Raw genomic sequence first — 17,313 nt, 5'->3', positions numbered from 1 at the left:
AAAGGGGGCGACTAGATTATTAAATGGGATGGGAGGTGTCTCTTATGATGAAAGGTTAGAAAAATGTTAGCGTGTTCCGCTTGGAAAAAAGATGCCTTAGGCCCCATGCACACGACCGTAAAAAACCTCCGTTTTTGCGGACCGCAACTGCGGTCCGCAAAAACGGAGCCATTCACTTTCATTGAACACTGACACCTTTCCGTAGCACTACGGAAGGGTGTCAGTGCCGTGGAAATGTTCCGGGAATTATGGAACATGTCCGTTCTTTCGCATTTTGCAGGCCGTGCTCCCATACTTTGTATGGGAGCACGGCCCGAAAATGCGGCTGTCAGTCAGCGGCCGGCCGTGCCCGCAATCGCGGGCCGTGATTGCGGGCACGGTCGTGTGCATGGGGCCTAAGAGGTGATCTTATTAACGTGTATATAAGATCATGTGTAGTCAATAAAAAAGATCTAGCACATAATCTTTTCTTTCCAGAAACTTTACAAAAAGACTAGGGGACATTCATTCTATATGTACTAGAGAAAAAAAGGAGTCCATTGCTATCGTTTATGACAAAGTAGAAAATGTATTCTATGTAGAAGAAATATGCTTCAGACATCAATATAGGAAAGGGTTCTTTACAGGTAAAGTAGTAAAACTATGAAAGGCCCTATAGCGAGAGGTAGTAATGGCAGATACTATGTCAGCATTTAAGAAAAGGCTAGATGTTTATATACTGACAAATGGCATTGAGGGTTGCAACTAATCTAGCAATGAAAGACCTATAATTCATTGAGGAAGGTTGAACTTGATGGAGCTGTGTCTTTTTTTTTAAACCTATGTAATTATGTTAATTCGAGTGGGTGATATAAAGTTAAGCTTCATTATAGAACGGTAAGATTTTTAATAAAAAGCTTCAGGATATTGCACATTCTTATAGATGTCTTTTAGACTGTTGTCCAAAGATTTACAAGTAGGTATACAGTAAGTGTGACAACCGAAGCCTTGACAATAACCTTTAATATATCCATGAGGTAATTGTATGAGAAGTATGAGTGCTGATAAAAATGCTCTTTAAAGATTTATAATAAATTGAAATTTTTCTCTTTAAGACTTATTTAATCGGTGACTTCTATTAAAGTCAAAAGCCTTATAGATGAATGACTTGTACATTGTTTTCTGTAGTTGATAACCTCAGTGACCTTGAAGAGAATCTGGAAAACTATACATCCGAAGAGAGAAGTGATGTAATGCTTGACCAAGGTAAGGCTTATGTTTTGTAAGGAAAGGTTCTTAGCAGAGAGCTGTACAGCCTGGTCTTGTAATAGGACGTCAACGTTGGTAACAAGTCAGTTTGTAAAATTTATTCTGCCTTACGTCACCAAGCACAATGCCAAGAGTTGGATGTAGTGGTGTAAAGCCGCCGCCACTGGACTCTGGAGTAGTGGAAACGTGTTCTGTGGAGTGATGAATCACGCTTCTCTATCTGGCGGTCTGATGGACAAGTCTGGGTTTGGTGAATGCCAGGAGAACGTTACCTGCCTGAATGCATTGCGCTAACTGTAAAGTTTGGTGGAGGTGGGATAATGCTATGAGGTTGTTTTTTAGGGGTCGACCTAGGCCACTTAGTTCCAGGGCAGGGAAATCTTAATCCTTCAGCACACCAAGACATTTTGGACAACTGTAGATATCAACTTTGTTGGAAGAGTTTGGGGAAGGACGATTTCTGTTCCAACATGACTGTGCCCCAATTCACAAGGTTCATAAAAACATGGTTGGTTGGGTGAGTTTGGTGTTGTAGGAATTGACTGGCCCACACAGAGTCCTGACCTCAACCACATCCAACACCTTTAGAATGAACTAGAAGGGAGAATGTGAGCCAGGTTCTCTTTTCCAACATCAGGGTCTGACCTCACAAATGTTCTTCTGGATGAATGGACAACAAATCCCACAGACACTCCAAAATCTTGTAGAAAGCCCCCAGAAGAGTGGAAGCTGTTTTAGTTGCAAAGGGTAAATAACTCCATATTAATGCCTATGGATTTAGAATGGGATGTCATTAAAGCTCCTGTAAGTATAATATGTAGGTGTCACAATACATTTGTCAATAAAAGTGTATATATATCTACAGTAAGTGTATATATAGCACACAGTAAGTGCAAAGACAGACTTGTAGAACAAATTAGCTTTTCATATATCTAAAGACTATAATAGCCAAAGAGCAGAAAATACTATTTTATATCTTATAGGTACATATATAGGTATATATTATAGTAAGTTAATTCTGTGAACTTGGAATTCTATGTTCAGTGTATAAGTTATGAAAAGGATTGAAACAAAAATAATTTATCTACTCTATGAATATAAGATCCTGCTTGCCTGTTCTACTTTCAAGTCAATTTTCCTATGTTGAACCTTTTTATTTCTAGGATCTGAGCATGACATGATTCCTTCATATGATGATGTAGACCTCACAAATAAGCCAGAAATTTCACTAAGTAAGTTTGTTAAATCTTTGAGGTGATCACCTTTTTCTTCCATAGTTAAACATCTAAGGTTAAATTACCTAATTTAGGTAGCAGTTCAATTTTTTCAGGTATGTGTATGGTTTCTCCTATTTTGCTATATATTCTGGACTTTTTTTTTAGTGTTTAGACTTTATTAGACTTATCTATATTGTTGCAACATTTATATTTTGTATTCATTATATAAAAGTTTATCTTTTACCTTTTATAACAGTGTAATGAGCTTTATTGAAGAATTATTTGTGGGTTTATACTTGTTTGGAGTCAATAAAAATGTTATAAAATACCTTTGAGAAACACGTCTCTGCAATGTCAGTATATATAATGTTTTCGTTATGAACTACTAAGATACTATATATTTATAACACAACTAAAATGACTAGTAATATATCTATTTTGTATCATTTTAGTTTTGCCTTTGGAGAACAAGACTTCGGAATATGACTATGATGACACTCGATTTTCTCATGTGTACCTCAACAATGACAAGTCAACAACTATAGATGTGGAGAATGGTGAAGATTTACCCAAATTTGTCTTTGAGCGCTGATTTTTTAAAATCAACTTCTACTTAAAGAGTAACTGTTGTTTCATAAAACTTTTGACATGTCATAGTGACATGTCAGAAGTTTAGTTCGGTGGGGGTCTGGGAACTGAGACCCCCCACAGATTGCTGAAACGTAGAGGCAGAATCGCTCAGTTGAGCGCAATGCCCCATAGTCTGTAATGGGATCACTTCGGCTCTCCTCAGCTCTTCTTGGACTTAGCTGAAGACAGGCTCTAGAAGTCTATAAGACCATCTTCAGCCAGCTCCGTCTTTTCTGAAAGGAGAGCCGAAAAGAGCCAAAGTGATCCCTGTACAGCCGAAGGAGCACTGTATCAGTGATTTGTGGGGGTCTCAGCACCTGTACCCCACTGATCAAAACTTCTGACATGTCACTATGACATGTTAAAAGTTTTAGGAAATGACAACTACCCTTTAAAACTTGATTTGATATTTTCCCTCCATATTTGAATATTTGAATCAACCTGAGATATTATTGTAAAGACTTTCTGGTATTAGAAAATTTCAAGAAGCCCATATAGGGTTAGAGGGGTTGCCCTACATTAGGACCAAGGACAACATCTGAATTAAAGGAACAGTGTCACCACCAAAAAAAATTTCATGTCAGTTTAATGTTAGTGTTTTATTAAAAACGTTTTTATTTATTTGTGTGTTTGTGTCTTACTTTTTTCTATTTTTTCACTTTTTCTTCCTTATGGGGGCTGCCATTTTTTTTTCCATTTCTGTATGTGTCGATTAACGACACATACAGACATAGAATATGGCAGCCACAGTCCCATAGGGACTGCGAACGGGTCCCGTCCCATCCACTTCTGTGTACGCCGTCTGTGTGGGAACTGCGCATGCGCCGCTCCCACACAGTCCAATTGGAAATGCGCGCCGTCCGGCGCCATTTTCCTGTGGACCGGAAGTCGCGGCCGGACAGTAAGATTACTACTTCCAGTCGCGGCTTCCGGACTTGTGCACTTGGACCAGCGGCAGCAGACGGAGCGGACGGGCCGGAGGGAGCCGCGGCGGCAGGAGCAGGTAAGAGATTTCTATGTATGTTCGTGTTTGTGTGTGTTTACTACTGTATGTAAACCTACTACACTGTGTGTTAGCTCAAAAAATGGCTACACACAGTGTAGGAGGTTAGACCGTTCAATCCCCTCGTTTATCCCGGCACTAGCCAGGATAAAGGAGGGGGGGATTCTCAGAGCTCACTAGAGCGAGTGCTTTTTTCCCAATTTTGCAGCAAAAAGCAATGTGGTTGCTTTACCACATGCAATGCTGCAATTTTGGGAATAGCTCCATCTAGTGACCAGCAATGGGAAATATTATAAATTAGAATCTAATTTATAATATTTCCTGACTCGTGAAAAAAAAAAAAAATTTGAACAATGTTTAAACACCTATACACTAAATGTTTAATTAAAAAAAAAAAAACATGTTTTGCTGGCAACACATTCCCTTTTAGTTTGACCCCTCATGTTTTTGTGGGTTTGCTCCCACACTCTAAACCCTGTACTGATGGGTTAATTGGCTTCCTATGAAACTGGCCCTAGGGTGTGTATGCGTCTGAGATAGGGAAATTAGAATTACAGCTCCGCCTGTGACATAGACTGATGTGGGGGGGGGGGGTCAGTTTACGGGGTTTTACATAAATATAAACAATATTTGTTGAATAGTCTACAACATACTGGTTCAATTCTTAACATCTCACTATGGTTTTGTTCTAGAAGGAGAACATGGATATGATGATGTGGATATTGATAATTTGTCTCGGCCTTTGAACCCTGGTGGAGAAATCAGTGCTTATAATAACAAGAATCAGTTGACATCTCCTTGGCATGGTGTGTACTATGCTTTTTAACGTAAATAAATCTGTAGAATTGAAACAAAAAAAACATGCAAAAATTTCCAAAAATGCAAGGTGTAGTAGAAAATCAAAAGAGACATGTCCATATAGTAAGAAAAAATGAAAACTTAACGTTGAGCCATGCATATAATGTGTAAGTGTTCAATAGATTTATATTTCTGTCTTTTGTTTGTTTTTAGGCATTATTTACCTGAGTAATGATCTAAATGTTTCCATATCCGACGATCAAGACAAAGTTTCTCTTTCTGTGGCCCATGATTATGATGATTCCATGCCTACATGACCAGAACTAGAACTAGTGGATGAATGCTCCATTGTAGATAAACATATCACAAGAGTAGTAATAGAAAACAAAGCTTCTATAATTTCTGTATATTGTGTTTAATAGATATTTTTATTTTTAAGATAATTTTTCATTATAAACACATTTTTATATGGTAGCCAAAAAGAGGAGAAAAAAAATATCTCAACAGCGCCTCCTATCAAGGAAAATGACAGAAGTAGTCATATCAGGAAACAATTCCCTTTTTTGAACCACAGAAATTGACCCTGTAGTTTGAAAAAAGGAATAACTTCAAAAACATGCATTAGGTTTAAGATCAGTAAATGGATTAAAGGTTCTTCAACTACTTCTGTCATTTTTCTTGATAGGAAGGTCCTGGCATTATTTCTCCTCTTCGCCTCTGCTGCCGCTTCACAGAAATGTGTTCTGATGATGCTAAAGGGCAATACCCTGGAGACTGCAGCATCCATCCTGACATAAGGGGTTATGAGGGTTTTTAAAATTGATGGGCTAACCTTAGGATTGGTGCGGATCTGAATCTTGGCACCCCCGCCAATCAGCTGTTTAAAGTGGTGCTAGTTAAGAGCGCTGGAGCCTTTTCATTGTTTACATGGTTCTCCTTCTGATTCGTACTTTGCACATGTAGTTACATTTGTAGCGGATGTGCAAGGTATTGCACCACTGTCCCATTCACAGCTGATCGGCAGAGGTGCCAACAGTCAGACCCCCACCGATCTAATATTAATGGTCTATCCTAAGGATAGACCATTACATTTAAAACCAAGATAACCCCTTTAAGGTTTTTGTGGCTTCACACAATCCAGCAAGTTGTGAGTGTTCAATATATTTTTCTATGGCATCACTCAGATCCTCCTTTTTTTCATATTGTCTTGTAGTACACCTTCTTGTATTTTCTCTACCTTTCTTTATATAGTAGCAATGTTAATGGTCCAGCCATTATTAACAATAAAAATTGTACAAAAAGGTATGTGTGGGAGCTGAGAGCTTTTGTTGGCTTTCTGATACATTGTATAAATTAATCTTTCAATTTATTAAAGCATAATTAATAAATACTTTTGGCAGTGATATGAAAAGAAAAAGAAGACACAGAGCGCTCCTCTGGGGTATTGCTGTAGTTGTAGGGTGGTCCAAAGTAATGTACTTGAAATTAGATTTTTCACTCAACTTTTTGAGTGATGGTCGGCACAACTCGATCATTAAACCGATGGAGCCTTAGTACTCCGAAGGTGTGCAGACTGCTGGCCCTCTGGGTGAACAGCGGTAGTCGATGTTGATGCAGTCCAATTTGTGAAAAAGAAAAAAATGATCACCCCTGATTGAAGGCGCTCCTGCACTCGTAGATTGAATTTCAACTGAATTCCCAATCGGGACAAGAGATCAAATAGGAGTAAATTTTTTAAATTTTTAAAAGACATACATGTTTTTATTCCGATTTTATGACATAGCATGTATGTCTTTTAAAAATTAAAAATTTTTACTCCTATTTGATGTCTTGTCCCGACTGGGAATTCATTTGAAATTCAATCTGCAAGTGCAGGAGCGCCTTCCATCAGGGGTGATAATTTTTTTCTTTTTCACAAATTGGAATAAATTATTTTGTAATTCATTATTAGTTTTTTTTAAATCACTGCTATTACCTTCATATTTTCATCTAAAAATGTATCCAAAATCGTTCTTCATTTCTTTCAAGATGGGAGTGCCTTAACATACAGGACCACATATATACGGTTTGTGATAGCGGTGGCTCAAAAGCGTGAGGATTGGTGTGATTGACAGCCACACTCCTTCTTTAACTGTCAGGGTTGGAGAACTCTTTTCCCTTTAGACAGTATACTCTGGAAATGGTAGCGTTAGAGCTTAATAGCTATAACTTTTAAAAAAGTTTTTTTGACTGTAGACGTGATTTTTCTGGAATTTTGGCGATAACGTGGCCACCTGGACCGATCAATTATTCTATACACAATGGTCATTGAGTGCTGTGTATGGGAAATAAGAGACGACAGACGTGGTCAAAACTGCTTCTGTCTTCACTCCTCGGTGTCTGACAATCCACAAAAATTCGACTGCCTAATCGGTCAGGCAGATGACTTAAACTCGGCCATAAATGTGTAATTGTGTGGTTTAAGCATGTGAATTGCCTGCAGTAATTTAACAGCAGGTAGTCCTTAAGTCTTTAATGGTTATAGTCTTGGAATGTGATGCTCAAACACACATATGGGTGCCTATATACATTTAGCCATGTAATATATCTGAGCACTGATACAGTAAACCCTCCAGTCCCAGGACATTATTTTAAATAGCATGTATATGGAGTCAGGGCTGGCGTCAGCACCTGGTGCACCCAGTGAACCCCGGCAAGTGCCTGGGGCCCACTACCCTTTGGGGGGCTCTCTCGGCCGTCAGGTGCTATGACGGCTCCTCAAGGAATGGAATCCCCGGCCAGAGTCTTGCCGGGGATTCTGCTTCTAGAAGGAGCCACTGTCTAGGAGGCATCGTAACTACTGCTATCACAGGGCCAGCAGCTTTCGGGGGCCCATGCTCTGCCATTTACTATGCTACATTTACTACGCTACAGACTCCCAGGCAGAGTGCTAATAGCACTCTACTCGGGACTCCGGCTCAGGGGAGGCAGAGCGCAAGAAGCGTCTCTTCTCTGGGACTCCATCTCTGGGGAAGCCCCTGACATCACTGTCCATATATGGACAGTGATGTCAGGAGGAGAGAAGGAGTCACAGTCAGAGAGCAAGAAGCGGCACTGCTCCAGGACTCTATCTCTGGGGAAGCCCCTGACATCACTGTCCATATATGGACAGTGATGTCAGGAGCAGAGCAGTGTCCCAGGCAGAGTGCTAGTAGCGCTCCGCCCGGTAGTTTGGCTCTGGGGTTGCTCCTGACATCACTATCCATATATGGACAGTGATGTCAGGGGCAGAGCAAGGTCCCAGGCAGAGTGCTAGTAGCGCTCTGCCTGGGAATTTGTTTCTGGGGTTGCCCCTAACATCACTTTACATATATATTGACAGTGATGTCAGGGGCTTTCCCCAGACACGGAGTACCAGAGCAGAGCCTTTACTAGCGCTCTGCCAGGGAGTTGAGCTCGCACGGGACTTCAACTCTGCTGCGGACATCACTACCCATATATGGACAGTGATGTCAGTAGGAGAGCAGGAGACCCAGGCAGAGTGCTAGTAGTGCTCTGCCCGGGACCATGGCTCTGGGGTTGCCTCTGACAGCACTGTCCATATATAGACAGTGATGTCAGGGGCTTCTCTTGAAGCAGAATGCCCAGCCAGAGTGTCGGGAATGCTCTGGCTTGGGATTCCACTCATAGAGGGATCCCCAAAGGTGCTACCTACAAAGAGGGGAACTGTGTGGCACTATCAAGAAGGGGAGCTGTGTGGCACTATCAAGAAGGGGGGCTGTGTAGTACTAGCAAGAAGGGGGACTGTGTGGCACTACCTGGGAGGAGAGGCTGTGTGGCACTACCTGGGAGAGGGGTTGTGTGGCACTATCTACAGAGGACACTCAATTTATGGGTGTACAAACTGGGGGCCTAACTTGTATAAGTGATGTTTTCTGCCATTTTACTGCCACCGTGAGTTCCCCACAAAGGGGTCTACTAAGTCTGTGTCACCCAAGGGCCCACATAAACCTGGAGCCGGCCCTTTATAGAGTAATATTACCTGGTGTCCTCTAGTTGTGTCCCTCTGCCGTGAATCCACCATTTTAGGGTCCCCTCTGTGCTGTCCCAAAATGGCTGCAGCGCTTCTTAGACAACGAGTCTAAGACACTCCCACTGTTCTCGGATAGGCCAAAGCTGCGCACGTGAGCAGTTCTGTCCTATCCGTGAACAGAGGGAGTGTCTGAGACTCAATCTGAGAAGCGCTGTGGCCATTTTGAGACAACACAGAGGGGACCCTAAATTGGCGGAACCACTGCAGAGGGGCACAACTAGAGGGCAGAAGGTAATATTACTCTATATACCCCATCTCATTTATCATTTTGACCTGAGACAGAAGGGTCGCTTTAGAGTGGCAACAGCTGTAGCACCGCTCCAACGGCGGAGATCAGAGAAACTTCTGGCCACTGGTATTTAAACATTGTATGCAGCAATTAATGCTGATTGTGCCATACAAAGGGAGAGACTGAGGGGGACTCCTTTTGATCGCATCACAAGGAATACCTTTGATGTAGTTTGGGCACATACCTAGAATGGAAAGACAGCCCAGTGTCAATTGGAGGATCCCAGTGCTGTCTTACCATATTCTCTGTTGTCAGGGCACATTTAAATATATCCTAACAACTGCTTGTGCACTATAAGTATACAAGCTAATGGACAAATAAATGATAAATATCAAAAATTATTCTATCGAATAAAAAAAAATAAAGTAATGTTAAAAAAAATCTGTAAAAACATACACACGCACGCGCACACACACATAAAGCCTCATTCAGCCATGTCAAACAAAAAAGATAAAAAAGGAGAGATAAACGCTAGAATGCAAAAAAAAAGTTTATGTCCTAAAGGACAAAATTGGCCATGCGCTCAATGGGATAAATATTCTAGTTTATTTATATAGGTGAGCATGGATTCAATCGTTTTAAAAACTAAATACATTTTTTATATAAAGGAGGCAAATTTAGGAGATGTTTTATGCATTGCTTCCATGGAAAACCACACACAGTTTTCGTATACATGTTTTTACAGGCTTCTCAGTGAGTGGGGAACAATCACAACAAAAATGATATACTGCATTTTTTCTTCAGTAAAAGCCCATTTTTTTTTTTATTAAAGATGTGTAAAGCGTATACCGAACCTAAAATTAGTAACTTCCATTATGTTGCTTGTATACACAAAGTATGTTCCAATTAGATTATGTTTTTTATGTATTTTTAATATGTAAATAGCACATAAACACAGACACACATATCGGCGTCTACTTACAGCTGGATACACGCACCTGCATATACGAGCGTGTAATATTACTGCTACTGAACAACATTCTGTGGCTTTTCTTATCTAAAAGTTATTATTTCCCACGGGCTGTCTTTTTTTTATCTACAATGTACTCTACAAATCAAATGTGTGTTAAAAACATATGGGAGCATGGCCCGAAAATGCGGGCGGCCATCGGGGGCCGCCCGTGCCCACAGTCAGGGGCCGTAACACCCCTGTTATTTACATATATAGGAAATATTGTTTCCATTAAATTTAATATATTGATGCACGTTTCTATACTAAAGAAAATCTAAAGATCATCTAATAATTTTCAAATATTTTAAAGTCCTACTAGAATTATGGAGAAAAAATTAGGGAGAAAAAAAAAACTAAACACTGAGCACACACTATTAAACAATAAATGGCACTGTGTACGTCAAACAACAGCTGTTCTGAACAAATATACATTTATATATATTTATATATATATGGACTGTGGTTTTTTAGAACTGTTACTATGCAAAATTGGGGAGGATGTGGATTTCAACAGTAAAACATACAGAGTAAATATAGCCCTTCTCTGATTTGTGAGTTGATGATAAGCATTCCCCACGTCTTCTATATAGAGTAATGATGTTAGTTGGTGATTACTGTCGTAGCCCATGCCCCTAAGCAATTTTTAGGGTAGAACCAGTACTAATGTTCTTTATATGTTACTGTGCCGTTCATTATCAACATCACTAAAGTCCTCATAGAAAATTACCCAAAAAGAAATGGACGTGGAACAATTCTTAACATTTTCTGGCTTATTCTTTCTGCTTGGAAAATCTAATTGTCAAGCAAATAAACCATTTGGTATGTGTTTTCCTTATATTATACTCTATTATACTATATTTTTCCTTTATAATATTATTCTATATTATGTTATAAAATATTATACTATAGAATATTATATTGTGGTATATTGTCCTATATAATATTATTCTATATTATGTTATAAAATATTATACTATAGAATGTTATATTATACTATATTCTCCTATATCATATTACACTATATTATGTTATAGAATGTAATACTATAGAATGTTAGATTATACTATATTGTTATATATAATATTATACTATATTATGTTATATTATACTATATTATCCTTTATAATATTATACCATATTATGTTATAAAATATTATACTATAGAATGTTATATAATACTATATTGTCCTATATAATATAATATTATACTATATTGTGTTAAAAACATATATTATAGAATGTTATATTATCCTATATAATATTATTCTATTTTATTTTATATTATACTAAATTATCTTATCTTATATGATATTATACTATATTATGTTGAAAAATATTATACTATAGATTGTTAAATTATACTATATTGTCCTATATAATATATTATGTTGAAAAATATTATTCTATATTATTAGATTATACTATATTGTCCTATATAATATTATACTATATTATATTTTAAAATATACTATAGAGTGTTAGATTATACTAGATATATTATACTAGATTTTGTCATATGTATTACCTACTTTTTTATCAGTTTGTTTTGTCATGCCAGATTTTACGTTTTAATAATTTTGATATGAGATATTTTATGTTAAAATTCTGAATAAAAAAAAAATCTATTTTTAGGGTTTATCTTTTTTTTTTATTTCTTTCTACACCTTTTCTGAAAAGATTATTGGCTTGATATTAACATAATTGTAACAAGTAGCACTTGCCAGACTTTATAGGTTGTTACTGGTCAATTTATTTATAGTTATACTATGTAGAGATATCGTAACTGAAGTTTTGTTGTCTAATGACTGTGGAATTGCTTATGTATTTACTATATTTTAGGTTTAAGTGATATCTATATTGGCCAAATACTGAAATTAAAAGGCTTATTCTTTAAAGGCAACATGAATTTTAGTAATAAAGCTTTAATATTTGTACAAAACAGGTTTTTAGTTTATGTTTGTTTTTTGAGTGAATTTATCGTTAAGTAACAGACTGCTTTCTCACATGTCGAAATGCACATGTATTTTGCCAACAAACCACACCGGTACTTTGCCAACAAACATGTGGCAAAATGGTGTGCATTACTGCACAGTAAAAACGCATGCTTTTTACGCCAAATTTCAACGATCTTGCAATGCGTCACAACTGTGTCACAAAAACTGTGGCGAATCATGGTAAATCATGTAAATCATGGTTACGTTTTGCCTCGCGGCACAATACTATTGTAATTTGGCACATGTGAACTAGAAATCAGCAGGGGCAATTCATGTGTTAAGGTGGCCATGAAAATTAGATAAAAGACAGCCATACCCACCAATTTCATCATGCCCGACCAAGTGTGTAATAAGATGGGGTCTGGGGCAGCTCCTCCGTCTCCCCATTGAAAAATTATGCACACTTATGCATGTTTATGGTGGAGTAGGAAGGAATATCGGTTGGTCACATGAGTGTTCGGCCGACAGTCTACGATATAAAATAAATCTGTAATTTTCCGCAAATTGCTAATAGTTTTGTATCTAATACTAATAATTCAACAGATAGATTTATATCCCCCCAAAAAAAAGTTAATAAGAGTTAATAAAAAAATTCTACATACCCCAAAACGGTTGGAAAATACAACTCATCCCGCAAAAAACAAGTCCTCATACAGCCATGTCCACATGAAAATGAAAACGTTATAGCTCTTTGAATGTGACGATGGAAAAACTAAAAAAAACTTGCTTGGTCATTAGGGCCCCGAATGCAAGCAGGGAGGAGGGGTTAATATACTGTATGTTGTTGGAATTTTAGATTGTTTATGCTTGTGATGTATTAACCCGCTAGTGACCGCCAGTACACCTTTTCACAGTGGCCACTAATGGGCTTTAGGGTATGTTCACACGGCAGCGTCCGTAACGGGCAAAATTACGGGGCTGTTTCCAGGAGAAAACAGCCCCGTCATTTCAGCCGTAACGGCATTTGCAGGCGCTTGAACGCCTCGTCTATTACGGACGTAACTGGATCTGGTTTTCCATGGAGTTCATGGAAAACGGCTCCATTTACGTCTGAAGAAGTGACATGACACTTCTTTGGCGCGGGCCTCTATTTACGCACCGTCTTTTGACAGCGACACGTAAATAGACGCCTTGTGTGAACAGACAAACGTCATCCCATTGCTTTCAATGGGCAGATGTTTGTCAACGCTTTCAAGCCGTAATTTCGGACGTAATTCGGGGGTTAAAACGCCTGAATTACGTCCGTAAATAGGCCGTGTGAACATACCCTTATTCTGATGCATATGCCTTTTTACAGCGCAGGGAGCCGTTAAATCTCCCTGCTCTCAGCTGCCAGATGTAGCTGATGGCTGGAGGTGTCCCTGCTCGAACGGGTGAGATCGATATAAGTATCGATCTCACCCGTTTAATCCCTCCGATGTGGCGCTCAATAGCGAGCGCCACATCTGAGTTATTTTGGAGAGGGAGGGAAGGAGCTCCCTCTCATCCCACCGGCATGATCGGATATTAAAGTTCCCTAGTGGGACTAGTAGAAAAGTAAAAAAAAAGTTTAATGAAGTTAATTTAAAAAAATGATAAAGAAAATTAAATACCCACTTTTTCCACTTACAAAATGCTTTATTATAAAAAAAAACAAAATAAAGTAAAAATGTTACACATATTTGGTATCGCCGCATCTGTAACAACTCCAACTATAACGCTATCACATTATTTAACCCGCACGGTGAACGCCGTAAAAATAAAATAAAAAACATTGATAAAATTGCTGTTTTCTGTTAATCCTGCCTTAAAAAAATGTGATAAAAAGTGATCAAAAAGTTGCATCTACTCCAAAATGGTACCGATATAAACTACAAGTCGTCCCGCAAAAAGCAAAAGCCCTCATACAACCGCATCGGCGGAACAATAAAAACTTTACGACTCTTCAAATATGGAGACACAAAAACAAATAATTTTGAAAAAAAAGGGTTTTTACTGTGTAAAAGTAGTAAAACATACAAAAACTATACAAATTTGGTGTCGTTGCAATCGTAACAAACCGCTGAATAAAGTCATTGTGTTATTTAAACGGCGTAGATTTAGGACGCAAAAAAGGGGGATGATATTTCTGGTTTTTTTTTATTCCCCCCTAAAAAAGTTCATAAAAGTTAATCAATAAATTATATGTACACCAAAATGGTGGTATTAAAAAAAATACAACTTGTCCCGCAAAAAATAAAGACCTTATACAGCTATGTCGATGCAAAAATAAAAAAGTTATAGCTCTTGAAATGCGACAATGGAAAAACGTAAAAAAATAGCTTGGTCATTAAGGCGTAAAATAGGCTGGTCATTAAAGGGTTAACAAAACGAAAGAAAATATATAAAGAGTAAAAAAAAAAGGGACTGAAATATAGGCACAGGGTATAAGAGAATAGGGACAGGACCCTATTCTCTTACACTGCTGTATGTAGTGAACCTGCTTATTCCCCTCCATTCTGTATCACTTCCACGGTACATACAACTCTTCATTGCAATGCACAAAGTTATGGATATTGCCTGTATGAAGATGTGTATGGGATGCTGGGATAGTAGTTAGTGTATAGCCTTGTGCATTGCAGTGTGGAGAGTGTGTCCAGAGGCTCATGAGGTACCTCTGGCAGGACAGTCTTGAGGGGAGTGGGAGAATCCGTGGCTTGACTCTGGTGGAGAGGCAACTGTCATAGGACTCGTAGAAGTACCTTTGGCTGGAAACACATAAGGGAAGCATCTGTTTATAGACATTTAAGAGGTTGGTATCTGTGACTAAACTCTTGTTGGTGGCGGGCATCTGAGGGTGGACTATTTTGGGTGGTGTCTGTTGCTGGACACTAGTGGGGGGCATCTGTGACCGGAAAATTGTGGTGGGGCATCTGCGTCTGGACTCTTGTGGAGGTGTTTGTTTGTCCTTCTGGAACGCTTTTGATTTTTTTTTATGGTATTGAATAGAGTACCCTGCTAAGCTATAAGACACAGATAAAAGGATCTGCAATGGCACTCTAACTACCAGGGGAGGGGCACTAATTTTTCGATGATTATAGAGTGCTTGGTATGCACAGATGAGTAACCATAGAGAAAATAAATTATGCAATAAAATAAGAAAAATGCACAAATAATGCAATGATTAATGGCGTATACTATAAAGTGATTTTATATATTTTTTAAGACCTTGATGTCTGCAGCATTGTTTTACAATACAGGGACCTAGTGGGGCAAAACTGGCATGTGCTCCAGGTGCCAGGGGACACAACAAGTCACTCTGCCTTGGCCAGAATATTTTCATTTTGACAATGATCTGAAACTTTGCCCCAGGGTGAAGCAAAAACTGCATGGAATAGTCTGACCCATGTTTATCCCTCGAAATCTATCTTAATTTATAATTGGTATGTTTCTCTTTTAGGACACAGAGAATACAGATTAGTGGATGGACATAATGCTTGTTCAGGACATTTAGAAGCTCAACATGGTGATATTTGGGGATCGGTTTGTGATATTGATGCAGATTTAAGAGGAGCTAATGTTTTTTGCAAAGAGCTTGAATGTGGAGAAGCAGGACCATCCTTAGTAAACTATACTAGAGGACCTGGACCAATATGGACAGAACAAATTCACTGTGTTGGTAATGAGACCAGGCTATTAGATTGTACAATAATCCCTGGTGATATGATAAATTGCACTAAAGAATATCCTCCTGCTATTCAATGCAAAGGTATTTAGAACGGCTATATTACACTACTATTATATACATTATTTAACAAGATATTCTTATTTGAGTCATTTCCTAATATTTAAGATAATTCTATTTAAGATAATTCTCATTTTAGGTTTACATGGAAGATAAATTTCCAAGTAAAGCTATAATATGCAAGCTATTCAACTTGTATCCACCCTTACTTTTGCTTGAATTTAGGTTAAGGGCTCCAATTTATCATGAAACCATTTCAATACAATATCGCGATATGCTAGCAAAACCCTTGACAGACTGCAACTCACAACACAACCACTGGGTGGCCACACAAAGACACATTTATTATAGACATCTCGTGACAGAGTATCTCAAAATCAGGTTTGTTTGTTTGTTTTTAAAGCTGGTCATCTCACATTACACATATCAGGATATGTTGAGATAAACAATACATACCTGAACCTGATTACTCTCAAATTATGTTTTATATAAACAGAAGAACAGCAGTATTTTTAATTCCCTGTACCTAGTTTTTGGTAGAAACTAAAAGCCCTGGGCATGTTAAAAAGCAATTATCTCAGATGTAACTGTATAAATTAAAAGTCATTAGTCAGTCAGTTGGGTGTAAAAAATAGCTGAAAAACATAATATTAGGGCTCATTTATCGGATCCGTATTAATTTAGCTTTTTTTCATTGAAATTACAGTGTCAGTACATTTAAATGGTTATATTTACATTTCCGGGTTTTTTGTGAATTTTTTGTTTATATGCATGCCGTTTTTTTTTACATTTCAGCATGTTCCACCGGTCAGTATTGGTAGTTTTTAAAAACAATCTGTATTGAACATCTGTATTGATTCATATTTTTATACACACGTGTAAAGGAGCCCTTAGGTTGGATTCACGCATGTTAGCTGGAAGTCAATGCTGAAATATTGAAGGCACTACAAGCATTGCGTTTTTTAAGTTGCATTTTGTCTTGCATTTTTATGGCATTTGGTTTGGTGGCAAGGGTTTGTTTGGCATTTTTTCCCAGCAGTTAGTGCCATTTTTCTCGTATAGACTTCCATAGATTTTTTTTCCTCTTCAGAAAAACTCATGTATCAATGTGTGTAGTGTTTTTTTAAAGCATTTTCGAGGTTTTTTTTCAGACTCCATCATGTTTTGCAATGAAGAATCTTTAATTCAAATGAGCTTTGAATCACATGATTTGCAATGTGAAAAATGGCACATCAAAAATGTTGTTTGTATAATACACTATTCAGAAAAACGCCTCAAAAAACACCATAAAAACATAGAAAAAACATATTTACCATTAAGAAAAAACAGATGGAGTTTTTTTTAGATAATTTTTTTTTGCCAAAAAAGACACAAAAAGTGTATGTGAACGAAAAGCTGCACCAAAAA

General features: G+C 37.9%; 1 protein-coding gene across 1 annotated transcript in view; it reads left to right on the top strand.

Annotated features, from left to right (window-relative positions):
• The window catches only part of LOC142665100 (antigen WC1.1-like), a 97,463-nt gene that overhangs the window by 26,412 nt on the left and 53,738 nt on the right, over nucleotides 1-17,313 (top strand). The window contains exons 15-19 of the mRNA XM_075844646.1: nucleotides 1,168-1,245; nucleotides 2,412-2,480; nucleotides 2,918-3,022; nucleotides 4,791-4,904; nucleotides 15,622-15,840. Coding sequence (XP_075700761.1) covers nucleotides 1,168-1,245; nucleotides 2,412-2,480; nucleotides 2,918-3,022; nucleotides 4,791-4,904; nucleotides 15,622-15,840 — 585 coding nt within the window. The remainder of the gene's footprint in view (nucleotides 1-1,167; nucleotides 1,246-2,411; nucleotides 2,481-2,917; nucleotides 3,023-4,790; nucleotides 4,905-15,621; nucleotides 15,841-17,313) is intronic.

The sequence above is a fragment of the Rhinoderma darwinii genome, chromosome 12 (assembly GCF_050947455.1).
Source record: "Rhinoderma darwinii isolate aRhiDar2 chromosome 12, aRhiDar2.hap1, whole genome shotgun sequence".
NCBI classification, from domain to species: Eukaryota; Metazoa; Chordata; class Amphibia; order Anura; family Rhinodermatidae; genus Rhinoderma; species Rhinoderma darwinii.
Note: the sequence above shows the minus strand (reverse complement) of the source record. Positions and strands in the feature narration are given on the sequence as shown.